The sequence below is a fragment of the Phocoena sinus genome, chromosome 3 (assembly GCF_008692025.1).
Source record: "Phocoena sinus isolate mPhoSin1 chromosome 3, mPhoSin1.pri, whole genome shotgun sequence".
In the NCBI taxonomy this organism is placed as follows: Eukaryota; Metazoa; Chordata; class Mammalia; order Artiodactyla; family Phocoenidae; genus Phocoena; species Phocoena sinus.
The window spans coordinates 124,134,297-124,157,591 of record NC_045765.1 but is presented as its reverse complement, the minus strand read 5'-3'; the positions used below and the strand labels follow the sequence as shown (position 1 = coordinate 124,157,591).

The 23,295-nt window shown below is 34.4% G+C and overlaps 1 protein-coding gene across 11 annotated transcripts in view; it reads left to right on the top strand.

Moving 5' to 3' along the window:
- Positions 1 to 23,295, top strand: part of IPO11 (importin 11) — a 256,286-nt gene that overhangs the window by 78,271 nt on the left and 154,720 nt on the right. For 10 of the 11 annotated variants that reach the window (XR_004349281.1, XM_032627475.1, XM_032627469.1 and 7 more), the window contains 8 exons: positions 913 to 956; positions 2,598 to 2,688; positions 4,794 to 4,841; positions 5,602 to 5,707; positions 8,927 to 9,053; positions 16,909 to 16,942; positions 17,154 to 17,194; positions 18,495 to 18,611. Coding sequence is in view for 10 of the 11 variants with exons in the window: in XM_032627475.1 (XP_032483366.1) it covers positions 913 to 956; positions 2,598 to 2,688; positions 4,794 to 4,841; positions 5,602 to 5,707; positions 8,927 to 9,053; positions 16,909 to 16,942; positions 17,154 to 17,194; positions 18,495 to 18,611 (608 nt within the window). In the remaining variant the exon portion in view is untranslated. The remainder of the gene's footprint in view (positions 1 to 912; positions 957 to 2,597; positions 2,689 to 4,793; positions 4,842 to 5,601; positions 5,708 to 8,926; positions 9,054 to 16,908; positions 16,943 to 17,153; positions 17,195 to 18,494; positions 18,612 to 23,295) is intronic. The other variant, XM_032627473.1, reaches the window with a different exon arrangement.

The following is a 23,295-nucleotide window of genomic DNA, read 5'->3' as shown; positions in this document are numbered from 1 at the left end:
TAAGTTTTAATTTAAAATTAATTTTTTGATGATTAAAACGTTTTTATAGGAGTTCTTTTTATCTATATGAATTTTAGTACTAGATAGAATATCAGTCCTTTGCTACAGAAAATCAAGGACTTGTGTGCCTGATAAAGTACCTGTGTGTGAATAAAGTGTTCGTGTGTGAATTGCTTTAGCCATGGTCAGACATAGGCTAGATTTTAACCTCTACTCATCCCTTTGGCTGGGTGCCTTTGTGTAGTTATACACGTGTTTCCAATATTTTTAGAACACCTTAAACATTTTTGTAAGACTTATCTTCTTTCTCTTTTTCATTTAAAAATATTTTAATCCATTTAGAAAATACAGCACTACACTGTATAACACATATTTTGTTTTTGCTTTTTCTCTTAAAGTCTTATGCTTCTTATTGCTTTTTTTAATGCAGTAATATAATATTATAAGATGAAACACTGAATCCCTAGAGTTTTAAAAGTCCCTGAAGTATTTTACTTTAAATATAGGAAATTTATGGAAAATGACTAATCATTTGAACTTGTAAAACATCATTATTGTATGAAATGATTCTCAGGATTGTAATGATAGTGTATCAGGTGATGTCACATACTCTGGGAGTGACAAGTACTTTGAGCTTTCCTCCATACAGAGTTCTTAATGAAAGTGAGAATCCTTATGGATATGAGCACTTGATAGATGACTGTGATGTACACAGATATGTTCTGTAGGTTATAGTAAAGAAATCTTTGTAAGGCCTTGTGTTCCCAAGCATGCGCTCTCAGTGTTATTTTAAAGCAGTTCACAGCTATATTATATTGATATTATTTAAAGTCTTTGTTTTCCAAACTGAGATTTTGGAAACATCATTATTGCATTTGTGGAGAGCATCATTTGTTATATTTTTAATTGCAGCAGTGGAAGAAACAGGAGGAGATTCTTGGAAATACAGTTTGAGGGTGAGTACTGATTGAAAGAAAACTTGATAGGGAAAAGTTTAATGCTTCTATAACTCTTAGTAGAGAATGATACTCTATTGAAGATTTCAAGCATTAAGTCAGACAGGGAACATTTATTCATAATTGGAAGAGTCCATATTTGAGAGGAAAGTACTTAATTAAATTATGAACTTAGATCTGAAATTTTTGTTTAAGTTGGAGCTTTGCAAGCTGAATTTTTCTTCATTTTACAAATTGATTGGGAAATAACTGTCATTGCAGAAGTAGGAAATGTTTTTGCAGTGAAAGCTACCTTTTTTTGGCTAGAATGACTTTTTTCCTCCTAAGTATTTCAGTAATTATAAAGCTCCTTTTGATACATTATTTCTCTTACTATCTAGTATGATTCTCAGAGACCAGCCCATTGCTTTTAGTTATAGAATGCTTTTTAAATATACATTTATTGATAAGGGCAATATTTGAGGAAGATTTATCAAATGTGGTCTTTGAACTATTCTTTTTGTTGTGTTTACATAATTTATGTAATTTGCCATTATTTTCCTAAGTGTGTTACAGTTTTTAAGTATCATAAGCTTCCATAGAAAATATTAGTACTTAAAAGTTTTTTTTTTTTTTTTTGCGGTACGTGGGCCTTTCACTGTTGTGGCCTCTCCCATTGCGGAGCACAGGCTCCGGATGCGCAGGCTCAGCAGCCATGGCTCACGGGCCCAGCCGCTCCGCAGCATGTGGGATCTTCCCGGACCGGGCATGAACCCGTGTCCCCTGCATCGGCAGGCGGACTCTCAACCACTGCGCCACCAGGGAAGCCCACTTAAAAGTTTTTTTTAAAAATTTTGTTGCTTTAAGTTTTTAAAACTTTCTCTTATGGAAAATGTTAAACATATTAAAAAATAGAATAATATCATGAACTCTTCTGTATTCAAAACCTATTTTATCAGTTATCAACTCATGGCTAGTCTTGTTTCATAGAAGCACTCTTTTACAAACCACTTAGATTATTTTGAAGTAAATATCTGAGATGACATGTCATTTCATCTGTACATATTTCAGTCTGTATATCTGTAAGATTCCTTTTTAAACATAAAGCACAATACCTTCAACATTTAATTATACTTTATATTATGAAACATCTAGTGATTCAGTACTTTTAAGAATGAAAATGAATCATTCTTTTTATTTGTGATTTCTTTTTGTGTCTGTTAAAGGAAGAACAACTCTGGTGAATTGAATTCATGAATTGCTGTTGTTACTTAAGTCATTGCCAAGAAAATATACAGGTTTTAACATTAATTCCTGGACAGTCATTTATAATTCTGTAAATGAATGTGGCTCCAGATTGCTTTTTAGATTTAAAGAATTATTAATTAAACATGTAAATTTCTCCTCTTCGCAGTTTGGTGTTTTGGAATGCATAATGCCAAATGATTGAAATAGTGAAATAAACATTCCATGTTAATAATTAAATTATTAAATTTGATTTTATTTCTGACTGTGTTTACAAAAAACAGCAATAAACTTCTTTTCAAAAAACATCAAGAATTGGAAACATAGAGTTTTAAGAATGAGTATTCTTTGCTTTAATGTAGAATTAATTAATGCAGTATACCATTGTTTTCATTAGAAATTTTTTTCCCCCAACAGCCATGCACTGAAGTATTATTTATAGATATATTCCATGAATATAATCAGACTCTTACTCCTGTACTTTTAGAAATGATGCAAACACTTCAAGGTGAGGTATATTTTGTGATACTTTGATTTATCTTTTAATTAGTGTTCAGTAAAATATTTTGAGTGCCTACTATGTGCAGTGCAGTGTTTCCTAGATCATACACTAGACATGAATTTGAGAAAGACAGAATGTGTACTTTTCTGAAAGAGTGGCCTTCAAGATAGAAAACAAGGATGGGCAATTCACAAATGAGATAGGCCTTGAATGTGGTAATTAGATTTTGCTGTGGTTTATGTGGTAAGCATAAACAAAATAGCAGTCAAGTATATTGGTTGGAGAAATAGTCTATTTGGAGCATGCTATAGGAAGTAGTGGGAGAAGAAGTTAAAATAATAAATGTTATTAGCCTTAGAATGGTGGCAGTGGGAATGGAAAGAAGGTAATGGATTTAAGAGAAAATGATGAAGTGAAAATTTTAGCACTTGATGATTGTACTTTGTACACAAGTAATTAAATTCTTTAAGTGTCACAGGTGATTTATCTTTTTTTTAGTTATTTTTATTATCAGAGTGTAGTTGATTTACAATGTTATGTTAGTTTCTGCTGTACAGCAAAGTGAATCAGTTATACATATGTCCACTCTTTTTTGGATTCTATTCCCATATAGGTCATTAGAGTATTGAGTAGAGTTCCCTGTGCTACACAGTAGGTTCTTATTAGTTAGCTATTTTATGTATAGTTGTGTGTGTATGTCAGTCCCAATCTCCCAATTTATCCCTACCCCACCTCCCTTTCCCCCTTGGTAACCATAAGTTTGTTTTCTACATCTGTGACTCTACTTCTGTTTTGTAAATAGATTCATTTGTAAAAAGTGATTTATCACTGACTATTCTTCTATACTGTAAATTTCAGAGAGGAGGCCATGAACACATCTGTGTTGTTCACACGTTGTTCCCAGTGCCTAGCACACTTAGTAACTGTTGATTGACTTTTGGCAATTAACTGACTGCTGGGCAAGGGAAAGCTATCAAAGACTATTCCTGAACTTCAGAGTCTTAAACAGGTTACTTGATTGGTTTGGGCAGGAGTCACATTATAATGGTTCAAGTATTGAGTAGGTGGTAATGTAAGGAAATAACAGCAAGAGAATCTTCTGTAGAGAAGGAGATTCCTGATCTTGTTTGTAGTATTATAAAGGGTAGCTCACTTTTTAGGCTTTTGTTTTCTCAAAAATTTAATAGAATATTCCTGCTTAAGTTATAAACCAAGGGAAGAAATGAGCTATCAGTCAAGTTTTTTGTGTTCATTTTTAAGGATAATTTGAATAATAATTGTATTTTCAGTTTTTCTTGAACCACTGTAGGAAAGTAGGTAAGCTAATTAGGTTACACTGTGGTAAGTTGCTCTATGAGGTGGTAAGGTTTTCAGTAATTTCAGTTTAGTTATTTTCTTTCTAGTTCTGGAGCGATTTGCTTATTTGGGGCTGTACTTAACTCTAGTAATTGGACTAGTGAGCTTAAGAAATCATATTTAACAGCAGAAAGGTGCTTTGATAAACTTGCTAGAAAACTTTCTATTCTAAAGAAATATACTAACTAAGTAAACTGTATTTTTTCCTGTCTTAATAACCATGGTAGTCTCCTTTCTGGAGAGTAGTGCAGAGACTGCCGGCTTTTATTCTGAAGTTTTCACATTATGTAATGGCTCTCGTTTTTCTGTTTGTACTTTGCATTTTGTTGTTAACCCTTTAATGTATTGTCATAACCTGGTTTATTTTTTATGTTTAGAACTTCTTGTGTGAATACTTGTTCTTTTTTTTTCCTATTGTGGGATTCATCTTTTTATTCTTTCTAAGAATTTTCTCTTATAATCAGGGTATAATACAATAGTTAGCAATTTGGCATATATTTTTCTAGAATGCTGCTTGACATAACATTTTCCATATATGTTATAATGATTTTTTAAAATTGTAATATAGCTTTACATGTTGTATCTGTGTTCTCTAACGGTGATGGTAACAAAACTTAAACTTTCTCTTTACACCTACATGTATATTTAATATCACAAAATATATTGTACTTAATGAATTGAGAAACTAACAAATTGAGTTTAAATATCTTTTAAAAACTAGTTTTATTTACGTTTGCTGATACTTATTTTTTCAGGGCCCACTAACGTGGAAGATATGAATGCACTGTTAATCAAAGATGCTGGTATGTTAAACGAAAATGATTTAGAAACATTTCTTCAGAAGATGGTGTGTCTCTTTTGTGGCAGGTGTTATGCTGGGAGAGTTGGGATGTAAAGATACCTTAAATTTAGGAGCTGCCTGGTGGTGGAGATAGCCAAGTAAACAGACAGTTGATTATAACATAGTATCAGTTGATTAATGCTACAATAGGTGGTAATTATTTAGTACTGTGGAAAACTACAAGGTAGTTTTGGTGTACCCAAGGAAAGGCTCCTAAAGAAGTGTTCTGTGCAAACACAGGATAAGTGAGAGTTAATAAGGGGGAGGGGGCGGTTCCAGACAGAAGGAGCAGTAGGGACAGAAACTTGAAGGGAAGAGGAACAAGTCCAGTTAAGTTTTGAATTGGGTGTATTTTTGTTTAATTGGAACATGGAGTTTAATGGGTTGTGGTGAGAGAAGAGGCTGGAAATAGGATAATTAGGGACCCCATAGCATAAAACATTGCATCTATTTGGAAGCAGATGTTGTTTTTATAATTTGACTTGAATATTTTTAAATGAATGTAATTTTCTGTTTGAAAGCACTGAGTATTTAAGAAAAACATAAAGTAACTTAAATAATGTTTCTAAAATGTCTGTTTAAATAATTTCCCAGATTAACATATTGTAGATTTCTCTCTATTAACATATTACATATTTCAAAGTAGTCCTTAAGGCTTATTTTCTTGCATAAGGACAATTAGCATTTTGCCCAGTATCTGAAATTAAATTTTTTCTTCTTAGTGTATAATGCTGTTGGATTAGCGGCTTATGAGCTGTTTGACAGTGTTGATTTTGATCAGTGGTTTAAAAACCAGCTTCTTCCAGAATTACAAGTCATTCACAATAGGCAAGTATAAAACTCTGTGTTTGTTATATACTTATTTCATCTTATTGATTTTCTAATGAAGACAAGAAAGCATTAAAATTGCTTAAAATTTTAAAAAAGTCATAGTCTGACTTAGCTGATAGTGTCCAGTGTAGAAAGGAATAAGACTTGTGAATCTTATAACTGAAAAATAAGCAAAATTGTTTCTTGTTATTTTACTTCAAATGTGAATTGTGACATGTGTGAAGTATTTGATGTTACATAAGCTAGTTTGCAGGAGGAAATTTTTGTTTTTTAGTTTAGTTTTTTTGTTTTTTTAATTTATTTTTTATACAGCAGGTTCTTATTAATTATCTATTTTATACATATTAGTGTATACATGTCAATCCCAGTCTCCCAGTTCATCCCACCACCACCCCCTCACCCCCCACCCCCGCTTTCCCCCCTTGGTGTCCATACGTTTGTTCTCTACATCTGTGTCTCTATTTCTGCCTTGGAAACCAATTCATCTGTACCATTTTTATAGATTCCACACATATGCGTTAATATACGATATTTGTTTTTCTCTTTCTGACTGACTTCACTCTGTATGACAGTCTCTAGATCCATCCACGTCTCTACAAATGACCCAATTTCGTTCCTTTTTATGGCTGGGTAATATTCCATTGTATATATATACCACGGCTTCTTTATCCATTTGTCCGTTGATGGGCATTTAGGTTGCTTCCATGACCTGGCTATTGTAAATAGTGCTGCAGTGAACACTGGGGTGCATGTGTCTTTTTAAATTATGGTTTTCTCCAGCTGTATGCCCAGTAATGGGATTTGCAGGAGGAAATTTTATGCAAAGGTAACAGAAGATGGAGATGTCTGAATTCTAGAAAGAAATTGTGTACAAAAGGAAGCCAATTGGAGACTTAATAGAGGCTAGGCCTGATGCCAGAAGTAGCCTAACCAAAGTAACATCCATCAAAGGTGACTGCCTTGGGATCACACGGAGAGAGCATACTGCAAGTCTTTGGGGAGAAGGAGTTGCAGAGACACCATGGCAAAAAGTATTTGGACACACATTAGGCTTGTATTGAGGTGCCTAATTCAGTAGTACAGATCTATCTGACATTTAGTAGGGTTTTTGCCCAATTCTTCTGTTGCATATACATTTAAATACTTGCCTAATTATTTTAATTTTAGGTACTGAATGAGTAAAATGGAAGGGAAAGGGTCTTTCATAATTTTTAAAATTTTTCTTCATTTAAAATTAGACACCTAAAAAAAAATTCCAAGATACTTTTTTCTTGTTTTGAATCGTGCAGTTCTAGTGATTTATTTCTGTAGATGTGATACTTGTCAGGATGCCTAGCATATAGTCATAGATCAGTTAACATATCTTGACTACTTTAATAAATGAATAGAAAACTATCTATATATGGATCATTTTATAAATATTTAGAGCCATAGAATTGTAGAGCTGGAGACACTTTAAAAGTAATTTTGACCATTAAGTAGCTATCCATTCAGTTATTCAGTCATTTATTCAATCAAATATTTTCAGCACTGGAATTTGCTGTGTCCTGTAGAGGCAGTGGTGAGTAAGATGGGCTTCAATTCTGCCCTCAGAGAGCTAGTGAGCCTCTGTTGGAGAGAAAGCCTTTAGTAGGGAGACACATGTGTACTTTGCTTGTCCTTAAACCCTTGTAGGCTGTTTAGTCTAGACTGATCAACCATGTATTAATTACATGTTGAAATGATAATATTTTGGATATATTGCATATTAAATTTTCACATGTATCTTTTTACTTATTTTAATGTGGGTACTAACAAATTTAAAATTGCATGTTTGGCTTGCATTATATTTCTTTTGGACAGAACTGAACTAGACCAGTATTTCTCAAACTTTAATGTGCATATGAATCACCTGGTGATCTTGTTAAAATGCAGGTTCTGGGTCAGATTGTGTGATTCTGTCACACTTCCAGATAATGATACTGCGGTCAAGGAACTACACTTTGAGGAACAAACTGACTCCTATTCTTAACTTTGCCCAGAAGTGACTGTCATCTTGGAATTTGAACCTTTCTGAGCTTCATTCTCTTTGTCGAGAACAGAATGTTGAATGTGGTAATCCCAGAGATCTCAGTCCAAAATTAAAGACTCTGTGGTTCCTTCCTTTACTCTACACAAGTCTTGTTTACTTCCACCTCTGGGACTTTGTTCAAATTGTCCCTGTCCCCTGAAGTGGCATCTTTTCAGTTTTTTGCCCCAAATGCTATTTATCTTAAAGACTGTTCAAATCCCATCTCCCTCTGCCTGCTCTTCTCTCTTCGATTCTGCAATCCTAGTATATAGTTTTGTGGTCTTTAATTCTTTTAGGTATGTTAAACATTTTGAAAGCAGGGAATACACTTCTTTTGGAACTTGGTGAATAATTCTTTTTACGTGTTTAATCATATAAGATTATAATTTTCTAAAAAATGTGGTATATTCATTAGTTTACTACATTTTCACCCAGAAATAAATATCATCTTGCCACTAAAATAAATATAATATCAAGAAGAGACTTTGTGGGTGGAATTCTTGGACACAAGTGATTTTTCTCTTTGCCTAAAGAACCTTCCTTTTCTTTAGCAAAGATGGCCATAGAGGAACAAATATATGTACATGTTACTGTAAAGTTTTATAACTTAAAAAATACAAATCATTATTTTGGTAATCTGAGTCACAATTTGTAATTGGGCACCTTTTACAAAATTAGAAACTTTAGCTGAAATCAGTATAAATTTATATGCATATTTTATATGTCTAGAGATTTCTCACAGTGTTCTGAAAATAATCTTTATGAGATTAACAGAATTGGAATTGGAAAATTCCTTTATTATTACTTTTTGGGGCCTCTCCAGCCTTAGGGTTTGGAACATTTGCTAGTTATACCTATTTAGATTAACTTTTTTTGGTTACTTTAAGGAACAGAAGTGGACTTGGTTTTTATGTACATAACTATGTTGTAATTCTGTAATACAAAATAATCAGATGTACAATATATCTGCCTAAGAATTTTCAGTTTTTTAAATCAGAACTTTGTTAGTATTTATACTGTGGTACATTTAAAAGTGCTTTTAAACTTTTATATAAAAATGCATATTGTTTTCTTACTACACTTTAGATTTAAACGATGAAATATACTAAGTGAAATAGGCTTCTTAAAATATGTAACCTTTTAATTTCATGATTTTCCCTATCTAGGTATAAGCCATTGCGACGCAGGGTGATTTGGCTCATTGGTCAGTGGATTTCTGTGAAATTCAAGTCTGACTTAAGACCCATGTTATATGAGGCAATTTGTAACTTGCTTCAGGATCAAGACTTAGTGGTATGTTGCTTAAAGGTTTTAAAAGAGTTATTTTTATAAGTTTAACATATGTTAAAGTTCAAATTCAGAAGTGGTTTATATCTTTCTTTAGAATGTTGGTGGCCTTTCAGTGCTGTAGTTATTCCTTGGTGAGTAGTTTGATTTGAGGGAAAAAAGTCCTTTGATTATTTTTTGCCCTTCTCATCACTAGTAAATTAAAAAAAATTTAACCAAACTCTACTAATCTAAAATTATAATTTTTTAATAAGAATAAAAGAACAGTTTTTTAAAAATCCTTTTATAGCTTTACGTGTCCTTTTTCTTATTCAGGATAGAATTTGTCATTTTTACATTTAAGATAACACCATAATCTGTTTCACCCTTACTATTGATTTTTTCTTTGTCTCTCAGTTTTGGGGTTTTTTTTGTTTACCTTTGGAATTGTTTATTTTAGGACTTTATGTATAGTGTTCACATAATATTCTTGATTTTGTGTTACTGAAAACTTGATAATGACGTCTTTGTTGCTTCTTTCGTTCCCCTTCAAGGCAAGTAGGTTTGCTGCTTTATTGTATGTCATTTACTCAGAGGGTTTTTTTTAAAAAAAATATTTATTTATTTATTTGGTTGCACCAGGTCTTAGTTGCGTCAGGCAGACTCCTTAGTTGTGGCATTGGAACTCTTAGTTACGGCATGAGTGTGGAATCTAGTTCCCTGACCAGGTATCGAACCCAGGCCCCCTGCATTGGGAGCGTGGAGTCTTATCCGCTGTGCCACCAGGGAAGTCCCCAAAGAGGTTTTTGTTTTTGTTTTTGTTTTTTTGCGGTACGCAGGCCTCTCACTGTTGTGGCCTCTCCCGTTGCGGAGCACAGGCTTCGGACATGCAGGCTCCGCAGCCATGGCTAACAGGCCCAGCCGCTCCGCGGCATGTGGGATCTTCCCATACCGGGGCACGAACTCGTGTCCCCTGCATTAGCAGGCGGACTCTCAACCACTGCGCCACCAGGGAAGCCCGCCAGAGGTTTTTTAAAAGAAGTTCAACATAGTGTGGAATAGTATCCTCCCCCCACCCCACCCCCACTGTTGGTACTTTATTTTATGCCTGAGTAAATATATTCATGACTCACTGTACATTTTCTTTGTCTTGTGCTTAGGTTTGACTCCAGCATAGTCTTTAAAAAGTGAATCTGGTTGATTTTTTTTCTGAGCTTCAAATTATTTTTAGATAAAATTAAGTGATTCCACCACCACCACCGCCCAAATTATGCTAAGACCTTGTTTAATCATTTCTCAATATACCACCTTTTAAAAAAATTTCGAACCTACCCAATTATCCTGTTTTTCAGCAAAGGCTTGGGTCATACTTTTCTTGTTTTCACATGTGTGCCATGGTAATATAAACTACTTTTAATGTTCAACAAAGGAAAACATAGAGAAATTACGAAATTAAGAAAACATTATAATTGCAGAAGCAGTGATACATTCTAAAAGCAAATAGAACTGATTTTTGGATTTTCTACTTAAATGTTACCTACTTTGTGTAAATAATTGAGAATTTACTCTAAATATCATTCTGTAATTATTAAATAGTTTAAGCATTCCATGCTTAAACAAGAGAATCCAGTTTTATTTTACCATGTTTAAATTCTTAGAAGTTTGTTAATATAATAAAACTTAGCTGTTTCTAAGAATACTATTTGCTGGAATTAATTTACTTTTGTAATAGCTTTAGAATGAAGCATTTGTAAGATTTAAGTTTTGTTTTCCTAGTTGGAAATATTATTTGCTGTTCTATCAGTGGTATCAGAGAGAAGACATTAAATGCTTTATGAAAGTGTTACAGAAGATTTAAATTTCAGGTCTATTTTCTGTGGGAAAGAGAAATTTCTTGGATCTTATATTCTTTTTTTAATGAGTCTATTAGGAGAGAAGTGAAGAGAAAATGAGTCATTTAGGTCAGCACTTTAAAAGCAGAACATTAAATCTATCACATCAATAAACATTATTGGGGGAAAAGGGTTTCATGGCCAGTTAAGTTTGGAAAACACTGGACTAAATATTCAAATAATCCTCTTTACTGTAGGACCCATAAGAATCTTTAAAATGTACATCTGTGTAGTGACTATCCAAGATGACAAAAACATTAATATCCAAGGAATATACTTTGAGGAAATGCTGCTGTAGATACAGATTTGCCCTTTTCCTGTATGTCTTCCAGTGGCTGCATCTCATTTTTACGCTTTTACAGTTTTGTCCTGCCAGAATTATTTTCTTATAACTTCTTAAGAAGACAGTGTTTTGTAAGACACTAAGTTCATGGTGCATACATTGTGTCCCCCCCCCCTTTTTAAAGTACATTTAAAATCAATAGTATATAAGATATACTATTCTAATTTCAATCTGTGAGAAACGCTGGCTAATGAAATGTGGGAAGATACCTTATACATACAGACATACACAACAATGTACAGACATTCAGACATACATGTACAAACATACATGAGTGCATTTGTATGCATATACACATACACACACACACACAAAGTATATAGATTCTGATGAATCTAAATCTTCTTTGGCTTTCAGAGTCTATGTTCTCTTGCTTGATTGCTGCTGTTATGGAGTAGGGATACATTTAACTAGTTGTCTACGTGGCTTCCTAGTCTTATAGCCATGTTATTACAAGGCTTGCTGTGGCAGAATAGAAATAGTGCAGCAACTGGAGAAAGCAACTTCTCCAGTTGGTATAGGACTCTATAAATTATTTTTTTTTTTTTTTTTGAGCAGAGGAAGGTTTATTGCAGGGCCAAACAAGGAGAATGGGTGACTTGTGCTCAAAAACCCCTAACTCAGGACTCTATAAAATTTTATAATGTCAGCTACTGGGTAGAGTAAATATCTCTGATAGTGTTTGATCTGGAGGAATATAATGCAAATTGAGTGAAAATTTTTTGATTTATTTGAAATAGTGTTACAACTTTTCATCAGTATTTAGCAATTAAAACTTGATCTAGGCATAACGGGCAAGCATTTATAATATTGCAGTATTTGGAAACTTTTTTGGGAATTTTGATTCGGTTTAAGATAATGCTACTTTGAAAATTTTAACTTCTAAGCTTCTTTTTTTTTTTAAATTAATTACTTAATTTATTTTTGGCTGCGTTGGGTCTTTGTTGCTTCCTGCAGGCTTTTTCTAGTTGTGGCGAAGGGGGGCTACTCTTTGCTGTGATGCACAGACTTCTCATTGTGGTGGCTTCTCTTATTGCAGAGCATGGGCTCTAGGCGCTCGGTCTTCAGTAGTTGTGGCATGCGGGCTCAGTAGTTGTGGTGCGCGGGCTCTAGAGTGCAGGCTCAGTAGCTGTGGCGCGCAGGCTCAGTAGCTGTGGCGTACAGGCTTAGTTGCTCCGCAGCATGTGGGATCTTCTCGGACCAGGGATTGAACCCATGTCCCCTGCATTGGCAGGCAGATTCTTAACCACTGTACCACCAGGGAAGTCCCGAGCAGAGGTTCTTAATTTCAGTATAATTGGATTTATTGATATCCTCTTTTTCATTTTGTTCTTTTTGTTTCTTGTTTAATAAATCCGTTTTCTTCACACGTGGTTCTTTATTCCATCTGGGATTTATTTTTCGACATGATATCAAGTAAGGTTCCATTTTTATTAATTTTTTATAAGAACAACAGTGGTACAATGCTTTATTGAAAAATCCATTAAAAAATATCTTCTGCATGCTTTCTTCTATCCCTCTTAGAACATGTTACTTAGTAGATGCAGTGCTTATGGCAAGTTTCAGATTTGAGAATGTTGTTACCACAGTGTAAACAGAATGACTAAATTTTAGGTGAAAGGAACTTTCTTTTCCTGGGAACCCCAGAGGATTCTCTAACCAGAATATTTGATTTACATATTTGGTTTCTTTAGTGGTAAGGTTTCTGATCCAGTAATAACCTTTCAATTTCGGAAATTATAAGTAATTAAAATTTTTTTTTGTTTTACTTATTTATGCAACCTTCAATAAAACAAGCAGGAAGCTACTTAAAAATTAGCATCAGTGTACTCTTTCAGCCTTGTAAGAGGCAGTGTATAATGTAGACTGTGGTACAGCCAGAAGGTTTATAGTTTGGGGGTGGGGTGTGTGGGGGTTATTGTCTGTCAAGCAGAGGAAAGGCCATCTTCATGGGCAGGTTGACTACCAGCATAGAAATAGGGAGTTTTTCAGGTGGAAAGCCAGTTGATGGAGTTTAAGAAGGGACTTTGAGTGGCATGTACATGACTGTAGCAAACCCTGAATTCACTGTGGGAGGTGCAGCTGGGATCTGGGCAGAGGTATTTTCAACAAGGTACATTGAAATTCTTCTGTCTTTCCACTCTTCTGCCTTATATGGGTCTCCCAGTTCTGTCACACTTTCTTACAGTTTCAGGTTTTCCCACTTGACCATCCTTTGTGTCTCAAAAAAACTGTTACAGGTTTTAAACTCTGTGTTAGTCTGTGTTTTCACAAAATGAATTCTAAATTCACTTATATTCAGCAAATACATTGGGTAAGATGTTGTGGAAAAAACCCGAACAAACTTTTGGGCCAACCCAGTAATTTCCGAAGGAAATATCAAAAATATGTGTTTGAGGACTTCCCTGGTGGTGCAGTGGTTGAGAGTCTGCCTGCCGATGCAGGGGACACAGGTTCGTGTCCCGGTCCGGGAAGATCCCACGTGCTGCGGAGCAGCTGGGCCCGTGAGCGTCCGGAGCCTGTGCTCCGCAACGGGAGAGCCCACAACAGTGTGAGGCTCGTGTACCGCAAAAAAATAAAAAATAAAATGTGTTTGAGACATCAAGGTATTAGGGCACTCTAAAACCAGGAAGAAAGGAAACTTCAGTAACTTTCTTATAGTCCATTTTGGTTTTGTAATGATGTGTATGGTATCCATATTATATGAAAATGAGCTTTAGAATGTTTTTCTTAAAAGGAGATGAAAATATGGAAGGTGCTTTTTATCCTTTTAAGAAAGTTATTTACATGTGTATTTCAGAAGAAAATATGTAATTCAGTGATCTTGACTGTATAATAGAGTAAAAATAGTACCATAATAGTACCAAGTAATAAAAGAGCCAATGAGTAGGATAATATTATTCATATTAGTATCTCTTTCCATGCCTAGCATGGAATCAGAAAATTAGAAAATGTTTATTGACAGAGTTAAGAGATAAGGATAAAACATTATAAAATTATTATTCTGTTTCTTTTCAGCAGAGAAATATAATCTATTTCATAATTATTCTCTCATGTTTGCCTTACTTACATTTTCCTGGTGGTCTTAAGTCCCTGAGACATTGCCATTTATTTCAGGTCCCAGCTCCATGCTCACTGCTCTAATGTGTGGAATTCCCTTCACTGCTATGGGCAGGCTGTAGTGGTCAAGCATTAGGCTGCTCCAAGTCTAGAACTCAAATCAACCACCCTGACAGTTATGCCAAGGCTCATTCTCATGCTGGACACCGGTTTCTGGTTACTCTTGCCTTTATGTAGCAGTCTTCTTTGGAAGTAGTGTTGACCTGTGATTTCTTCTTGTTCATTTCTCTGTTGCTGTCATGCTTCTCTGGGATTCTTCCAATGATTCTGATGGCTTGATGGCACTTGTTTGCCCCAGTATGGAATTAGTTTGTTATCTTCTTAGAAGTTTTCTGATGTTTCAGCTGAAGGTGTAGGGTAGACTCAGGCTGAGTTACAGTCTAGATCTGGTTCTGGATACTTCAGGTTTCATTCTTCTTCAAAAAGCTAGGTTTATTCTATGAAAAGTTATGTTTGGAGTCTGGTTAAGGGAAGATTTTTTTTGTTTTGTTTCGTATTCTTGCATTTATTTATCAAGTATATATTGAATCATGTCTTGGAAGTTGTGTTAGATGATCTTCTGCCAATCTTCTGTCACAGTTCCCAACTATGCATTCTGTAAATTCAAGTCGTGATTTTTTCCCCCGTTACTTGTGAATTGCTGCAAAGTTCATTGTCTCTATGCAGTAAGTACTTCCTATTTCTTTTATAGCTCAGGAATAGCTAATTTTGTTCTTATTTGTGTTTGTCATATTTTAAATGCTCCTCTCTTTTCTTAAACTGTGTGCTTTTTGTTTTCCCTTATGATCTGGCTTCCTAGTCTTGCAGTTAAGCTAGAGTGCATCATGATTAATTTCATCTTTTTCTCTGCATGCAGTACTGCACTGACTTCTTCCCTTTGTTAGGAGGGAAAACATAGTTAGTTTTCATTCAGATGTCTCTTTCCTATACTTATTTATGTAAATGTCATCATTATGGGTTAAATGCATCTCTGGTCCTTTTGTGGAGGAAGATCAAGAGAGATTTAAGGGTTAGTGTGCTGACAGTTTGATTTCCTTTTGGGGGGCACTTTCAAGTCCTGATGTTTGTGAATTAAATTATTGCCACAGTGCCAGTTATATGCCTTACACTGTACTAAATGCTGACAATTTGAAGATGACTAGAACTAGTTCATGTCCTCAGGAGGATTATCCTGTTCTTAAGCTCTTCACATTAGCCATTTTTATTGATAATTATTTAATATCTGGGTGTTTTTTTCCCCCTGCTAGATTATAAGCTTTTTGAGGACAAGGGCTAGGTGTGTCTTATTCAGCTTTTTTTCCCACAGCACCCAACACAATGCCTGGGAGTTATAGTTCCTTGTTGAATATTTTTAATTGCATGAGTATGTCATCTTTTCATTAGGTCATTTCATAGTAGAACACTTGGCATAGTGCTTTGCGTGTATTGGATAATCAGCACATTTGTTAAATCATTTAAAAATCTAGAAATATTCATATTACCTTTAGAAACAGTGATTAAAAAGAAAAGACAGGTGAGAAAACATCTGCACTCCAGGCTCTTAGAATCTGTGGATTTGGAACTAGAGTACTTAACATTTGATGAATATGCCTAATCAGCACCTCAAGACCTCAGAAGCTCCTATAAAATGATCAAAACTGTTTCTTTGTGAAAAATGGCTGAAAGGAAAAACCAGTTGCTGTTACAGGTGTGGGAAGCATAGCAGCAATCTAAGAAAGTAATGGCTCTTAGCCAGGAAATAAAAGTTTTAGATACATTATTTTACAGAGCAGCGTATAGCATTTAATCATGGCTTGAGTTCACGTTACTTGGTGTGGAAACTGAGTGTGGTAGCCCATGCCCATTTAGCTGGTCAAGTCACAGGTAAAACTCGAAAAGAAATAGGAAGATTATGCTGTCATGATATGATTTTCCCAGGTAACATGCTGATACACAAAGAAAGTGTGATTTGGCAAGGTCAAGAGCTTGTACAAACCTTTCTGTATTTGTGAACTTTGGGATTTAGAAAATATCAGACTTTATCTTTTGGTTATTTCAGGGACTTCCTGTAATTGAGGTTACAAATGGGAATTTGTGTGCCTTTTCCTCCTCCCTCTTCCTTCTCTTCTCCTCCCTCACTCTTCACTTATACATCCACTGGCTTCTCCAAGCCCACCCTGCTTTCCTGCTTCTCTTCTCTGCTTCTCAACCTTCCCTTTCCCTCTGACACCATCTTCACACTCTTTTCTCTCAGTGCCACACTCTCCACAGTGTTATGGCAAATTAGTTTTCTTCCTGGAAGCACTCACTGGATTAAAGACTCCTTTAAGCAAATTATGGGAAACTGAGAAGGGTGGGAATTGACACTATTTTACTTTTTCTTTTTAGTCCTTGCTAAATAAGGAGAATGTCCTTTTATTTCTAGATGTTAATGTACTCTGTGACTTTAAGTAGAGAAAGTGATTTGCAATAAATTTTTTGTCATTCATTATTAATGATGTTTAGTAATTCTAGAATGATTTGTAATTCACAGTATACTTTCTTTTAGGTCCGTATTGAAACAGCTACCACTCTGAAGTTAAATATCCTTTAAAAACTTTTAAAACACTTCATTGCAAAGAATTTTAACAACACTTTAAAATTGTTACTTATTTTTAAAATTAATTTATGAGGTAGTTTAAAATGTAATTTTGCATTGGTTTGTTGTATTTGGTTTTTACATATATTTTATCCTGATAAATTTCATATATTCTGAATTTCATATATTCTCAGTATTCCTTAACTGCTCTTCACCTGTTGATGATTTTGAGTTTAGAACAGATCAGTTTCTACCGGTAAGAATATTTATTTCTAGGTTTTATAACAATTTCTGCTTATGTCTTTTAGAATGTTGTGTTATTTTATAGCTGAGATTATATATGTAGTATCAGTTATTTATTAAAGTTGCATTGAAAAGTATATTAGATTTTTTGGCAGTGATTGCTTTTATTGGTAACTTTAATTTGAAATAGTTTACTTTTATTCTTCTTGTTTTTTGTTTAGTTATCTTGTCATCTATTTTGGAGTGGACTGCTGAACTTTTTTTCTCACAATTATAAAACATAGTAATTTCATTTCATGTTTGTCTGTTACTTTTCATCCTTAGGTTATCCCCCTCTATTGTCTGTGTGTGTATGTCTATCCTACACTAGATTGCAAATTACTTGAAAAGCAGGATACCAAGTCTTACTCATTTCTATTTTTCCTTCACTCAACTCTCAGCACCTAGTGTGGTGTTTTCACATAATTGGTACTCAGTGAGCTCTTGTTAAATATGTCAGTAAGGTTGGCGCGTTAGTGTTTGTTTTTCTTGAGAGGACTAAACAAGAAGAAAACTTTATGATAAAATGTCTACTTATATTTCTTATGGGGTCATAGATGGGAAAACTTGTAGAGCAGAAATTTTTCTTTAATAAAAGAATCACTAGGTATTTTTGGATGAAAGAAATATGTTTTACCAATCTATATAAAAATGAACCAGATATGTGAAAGAACAAATGTTTATGTATCTGGCATCCTGTGATTTGTTAACTCCTACTATAATTTTCAAGATGTAGGTGTTAAAAGCCAGACATAGGATTTTTGTTTTCTATTTCCTAATCAGAAATATTCTGTTGTTCTTAGAATTACAAGTATTTATCTACAAAAGTTTATATCTCTGCTCAGCATATGTTAAGGGCCACATTAGACAGCTGGTATGTGACTGCAATAATGGCATTCCTTTTGCTTTAATGAGTAGACTTTGCAGAACAATAGGCATATGTGGAAAACCAATGACAAAGCACTGTTAAAAGTTGGGTTTAGCAGTATAAAATTTATACACAAAACGTTTAGATACAGTTTTCCTCTGAAAACATTACTCAGTGTCTAGATGAATTAAATTCTAAAATGGACACATTTAACAGCAATAAAGAAAAAAATCACTGCCCTAAATATCGGCACCTTGATCATTTTGAAGTTGTATAGGTAATGCTAAGGTTTTGTCTATTTGTCTTGTATTGCTTTGATATTATGATTTAATTTTATTTCTTATTTCTGTATGTAAAAGTTTTTACATTTCTATTCCAAACTTGTATTTTTTCTTTTTACCTACAGTATTTGGAAACCATGTTCACACTACTTTTTCAGTTACTGCAGCAAGTTACAGAATGTGACACAAAGATGCATGTTTTACATGTCCTTTCTTGTGTGATTGAAAGAGTAAACATGCAGGTAATTTTGTTGTAAAGCATGAAAATAGATGTTAGAGGAGTAAGTAGAGTATATATAGAATTCATTAATATCTTTGCTTTATATATGTTTTTAAGTGTTAAAACACCATTAAAATGATTCTCATAGGTTGTGATTTCAGTTATGTATCAAAATTGACATTTATGCTTGAGTTTTTATAAAATGACCTAAGAAAATTAAAATTAAAAAATAAAAACTTGGATCAGCAATGTAGAGGTGTTTATTAGAAAGCAAAATTATATATCTCTTAGAAAATTCAGTTTATATTTAATAATACTTCTTAAAATTTAGTGTGTTTGAGTGCATAGTCACAAGTGTCTGTCAGCAAATGCAAATATTCTCAGAAGTCTATTATTTGTACCTTAAAAATTGAGTGTGTTTTGCAGTCTAGTCCACGTTATATCCATGATTGGTTTAATATAAAAATGATATGTGAAGTTCTTAACAGTAGATTATTATTTAACTGTATTCAGCTTCCCTTATCACTCCTAATCTTTGTGAAAAATTGATAATCCAGGAATCACAGTATAAATTCCCACCTTTGGGTGGGAATTAGAATGTATTATCTCAAAAAATTTGAGGCTTTAAGAAACTTACCAAAGTTCAGACATCTGAGTGGCATTGACAGTATTCAAACTCAGCATTATAGTATGTTAACAGCAGTTGCAGTTTTGAGTGACCGTTGATCATTTTGAGCAGATCTGAGTCCTGGTGTCTCAAAGTAGTAATATCTTACAGTTTTCTTAAGACTTGGGATTCTTATTACATTATATTATTTCATTTTGATATTGGTTTATAAACAACATTGAGAGAGTTTGATCATTGAGACTGTTTTAAACTTATTTCAAGTCCCTGTCTCTGCTCTTTATCTTGAGCAAGGTCTTTAACCTTGTGTACCCATGTATAAAATGGTAAAGTTAACTCACAAACACAAAAAATGATTTCATGAGTACGAAATTATTACAGATGTTCTGTATGCTTTAGATCACCATACAATTGCAATAAGTTGTTTAAAAATTGATTATATGAGAAAGATTTGGCAAATTTTTATAATTTTATTTAGATATCATCTGACTAATGGGAATTTCTTAAAGAAGATTTTTTTTTTCTTCTTTTAGAAATGTATTTTCTTACCCCCATCTCTCCAAACCGTTAAACCTTTTTCCCCCATTACTCTTGCTTAGTAAATTTAAAAATGCTTTTGTTTTTATCCATACTCATCTTTCATAACACAAATAGCCTAAGCAGCTCAGGTGTCTATATCATTAGTAAATAGCAATAAGATATAGTTATCCAGTAATACTTTTTGTTTTCAGAATGCAGGTAGGAAAGGGTTACGAAAAATGTTTTTAGTAGATTCTTTAACATTTTCCCATGTTAACCTTTGAACAACACCATCATTTATATATCCTTCAGCTATCATTTATATATGAATTTGATTTTTGTTTACTAGGTTGCAAACATTTTGAGCCATCTTACAACAGTGCTTTCTGACACATAATAGTTTTCGAAGTTTTAGGGAACTCACCATTTTTATACCATAGCTTGCAATTATTTGAAGATTATATTTCCTCTACTTTTAAAAAGCATAGTTGAAAACCTATAATTAAATTATTCTGGTGCAGGGATCCCATAAATACACAGTCAGGAAAAATGTGTTAATCATCAGGTGTAATGTCAGGTAGATAGTCTTTGGACTTAAGCATTTCTAAAGGAAAAGAACAAAATTAAAAATTAAAGGGCCAGCGTGAAGTAGTAAATGTTCGGTTGAAAATGTTACCTAAAATGAGGTTTCATTAGAGACTTACTTTTTAAATTCCCCTGTGAATGGAACCTTTGCTAAAACATTTTTTAGGCTGTCACATAATTGATTTTCACGTTTTTCTTTTTCTTTTTTTTTTAATTGTCTCAAAGTATTTTTCTCCCCTTTTTTAAAATTAATTTTTATTGGAGTATGGTTGCTTTACAATGTTGTGTTAGTTTCTTGCTATACAGCAGAGTGAATCAGTCATACGTATACATATATCCCCTCTTTTTTAGATTTCCTTCCCATTTAGGTTACCCCAGAGCACTGAGTAGAGTTCCCTGTGCTGTACAGTAGGTTCTCATTAGTTATTGATTTTATACACAGTAGTGTATATATCACGTTTTTCTTAACGTGTTATGAATGAAAGTGTGTATCTCCCTATCTAGAATGAACTGACTCATAAGAGTATAATTATAATGCTCATAGTAGGCACCTCCCCAGCCCCCCATTCTGTTTTCTTTGGAGAAGTGCCAAAAGATGAGTGCTGTTTCGTCTCAATTGTTTAATGCTTGTGGTTCAGTTTCTATTATAGGGTTATTTAGCCCAATGTCTATAAAACATTCTTAATTCCACGTGTTTTTAAAATATTATGTAAATAACTGATAATTGGTCTACCAAAAAACTCATGTTATAATCATTTTCAGAATGTATATGCATAGTATTTTTTATTTCGCATCATTTCATTGAAAAATTTAAAATGTACAGGTAAGTTGCAGTAAATCACTACCCATACATTCTTCACCTAATTTCATCATGACACTTCACCCAGTATATTAGACCTCTCCTTCTTAATCATAACCATGATTAGACTCAGAGGACTTAACATTGATGTAGTACTATTTTCTAATATCAAGTCCATATTCAGATTTCCTCAGTTGCCCTAATAATGTATTTTTTAACCACCTTCCTCCTGCCCTAAGGGAATGTGTTTGGCTTTCATGTCATCACTTGTTTTCTAATCGCCAGCCCTGTTTTTTTTCAACATCTTTATTGGAGTATAATTGCTTTACAATGGTGTGTTAGTTTCTACTGTATAAAAAAGTGAATCAGGGCTTCCCTGGTGGCGCAGTGGTTGAGAGTCCGCCTGCCGATGCAGGGGACACGAGTTCGTGCCCTGGTCCAGGAAGATCCCGCATGCCGCGGAGCGGCTGGGCCCGTGAGCCATGGCCGCTGAGCCTGCGCGTCTGGAGCCTGTGCTCCGCAACGGGAGAGGCCACAACAGAGACAGGCCCGCATACCGCAAAAAAAAAAAAAAAAAAAAAAAAAAAAAGTGAATCAGCTATATGTATACATATATCCCCATATCTCCTCCCTCTTGCATCTCCCTCCCACCCTCCCTATGCCACCCCTCCAGGTGGTCACAAAGCATGGAGCTGATCTACCTGTGCTATGTGACTGCTTCTCACTAGCTATCTGTTTTACACTTGGTAGTGTATATATATATGTCCATGCCACTCTCTCATGCCACTTCGTCCCAGCTTACCCTTCCCCCTCCCTGTGTCCTAAAGTCCATTCTCTACGTCTGCATCTTTATTCCTGTCTGCCCCTAGGTTCTTCAGAACATTTGTTTTTTTTTTTTAGATTCTATATATATGTGTTAGCATACAGCATTTATTCTTCTCTTTCTGACTTACTTCACTCTGTATGACAGACTCTAGGTCCATCCACCTCACTACAAATAACTCAATTTCGTTTCTTTTTATGGCTGAGTAATATTCCATTGTATATATGTGCCACATCTTCTTTATCCATTCATCTGTTGATGGACACTTAGGTTGCTTCCATGTCCTGGCTATTGTAAATAGTGCTGCAATGAACATTGTGGTACATGACTCTTTTTGAATTAATGGTTTTCTCAGGGTATATGCCCAGTAGTGGGATTGCTGGGTCGTATGGTAGTTGTATTTTTAGTTTTTTTTTTTTTTTTTTTTTTTTTAGTATGTGGGCTTCTCACTGTTGTGGCCTCTCCCGTTGTGGAGCACAGGCTCCGGATGCGCAGGCTCAATGGCCATGGCTCACGGGCCCGGCCGCTCCGCAGCATGTGGGATCTTCCCAGACCGGGGCACGAACCCGTGTCCCCTGCATCGGCAGGCAGACTCTCAACCACTGCGCCACCAGGGAAGCCCCGTATTTTTAGTTTTTTAAGGAACCTCCATACTGTTCTCCATAGTGGCTGTATCAATTTACATTCCCACCAACAGTGCAAGAGGGTTCCCTTTTCTCCACACCCTCTCCAGCATTTATTGTTTGTAGATTTTTTGATGATTCATTAATGCTTTTTTTGTCTTTTGCAACACTGAATCTGTGAATGATTTTTGAAATAGTGTCTTTGAAGCATTAATTTTAATTTAGAACATCATATATTCTAATGAATAACTAGGAGTGGGATATAAATATTTCATGACTTTCAAATGTAATTGGGTGCTTTGGTTTTATTACTTACCCTATCTATAATTCATAGCATATACTTCCTTTCTTCCATGCCTTAGAAAGTATTCTCTCTAATTTGTTCAAAACAAAAGCTGGTTTATTTTCCTTATCAGTAGAACATGCTGTTATATGCTGTTTTTAGTTGAATATGAATGCATTAGGTACTCTGAAACCTGTGTTTTTATGTGTAATTGGTTTGCCTTTATAAATTAATTGGAGGGATCTTTGAGATAGAGCACTTAGCAAAATTAAGTGCTCAGCAAAATTAAGTGCTCAATAAATATTTTAATAGTATGATTGAGAATTTATATGTAAATAGTCTCTTAATATTTATTCAGTTTTATCTCACTGAAATATTTAGGCAAATGTTTAACTTCTTATCTTTCTGTACCTCCTCCCCCAAACCCGGGGGGAAGAAATCCTACAGTT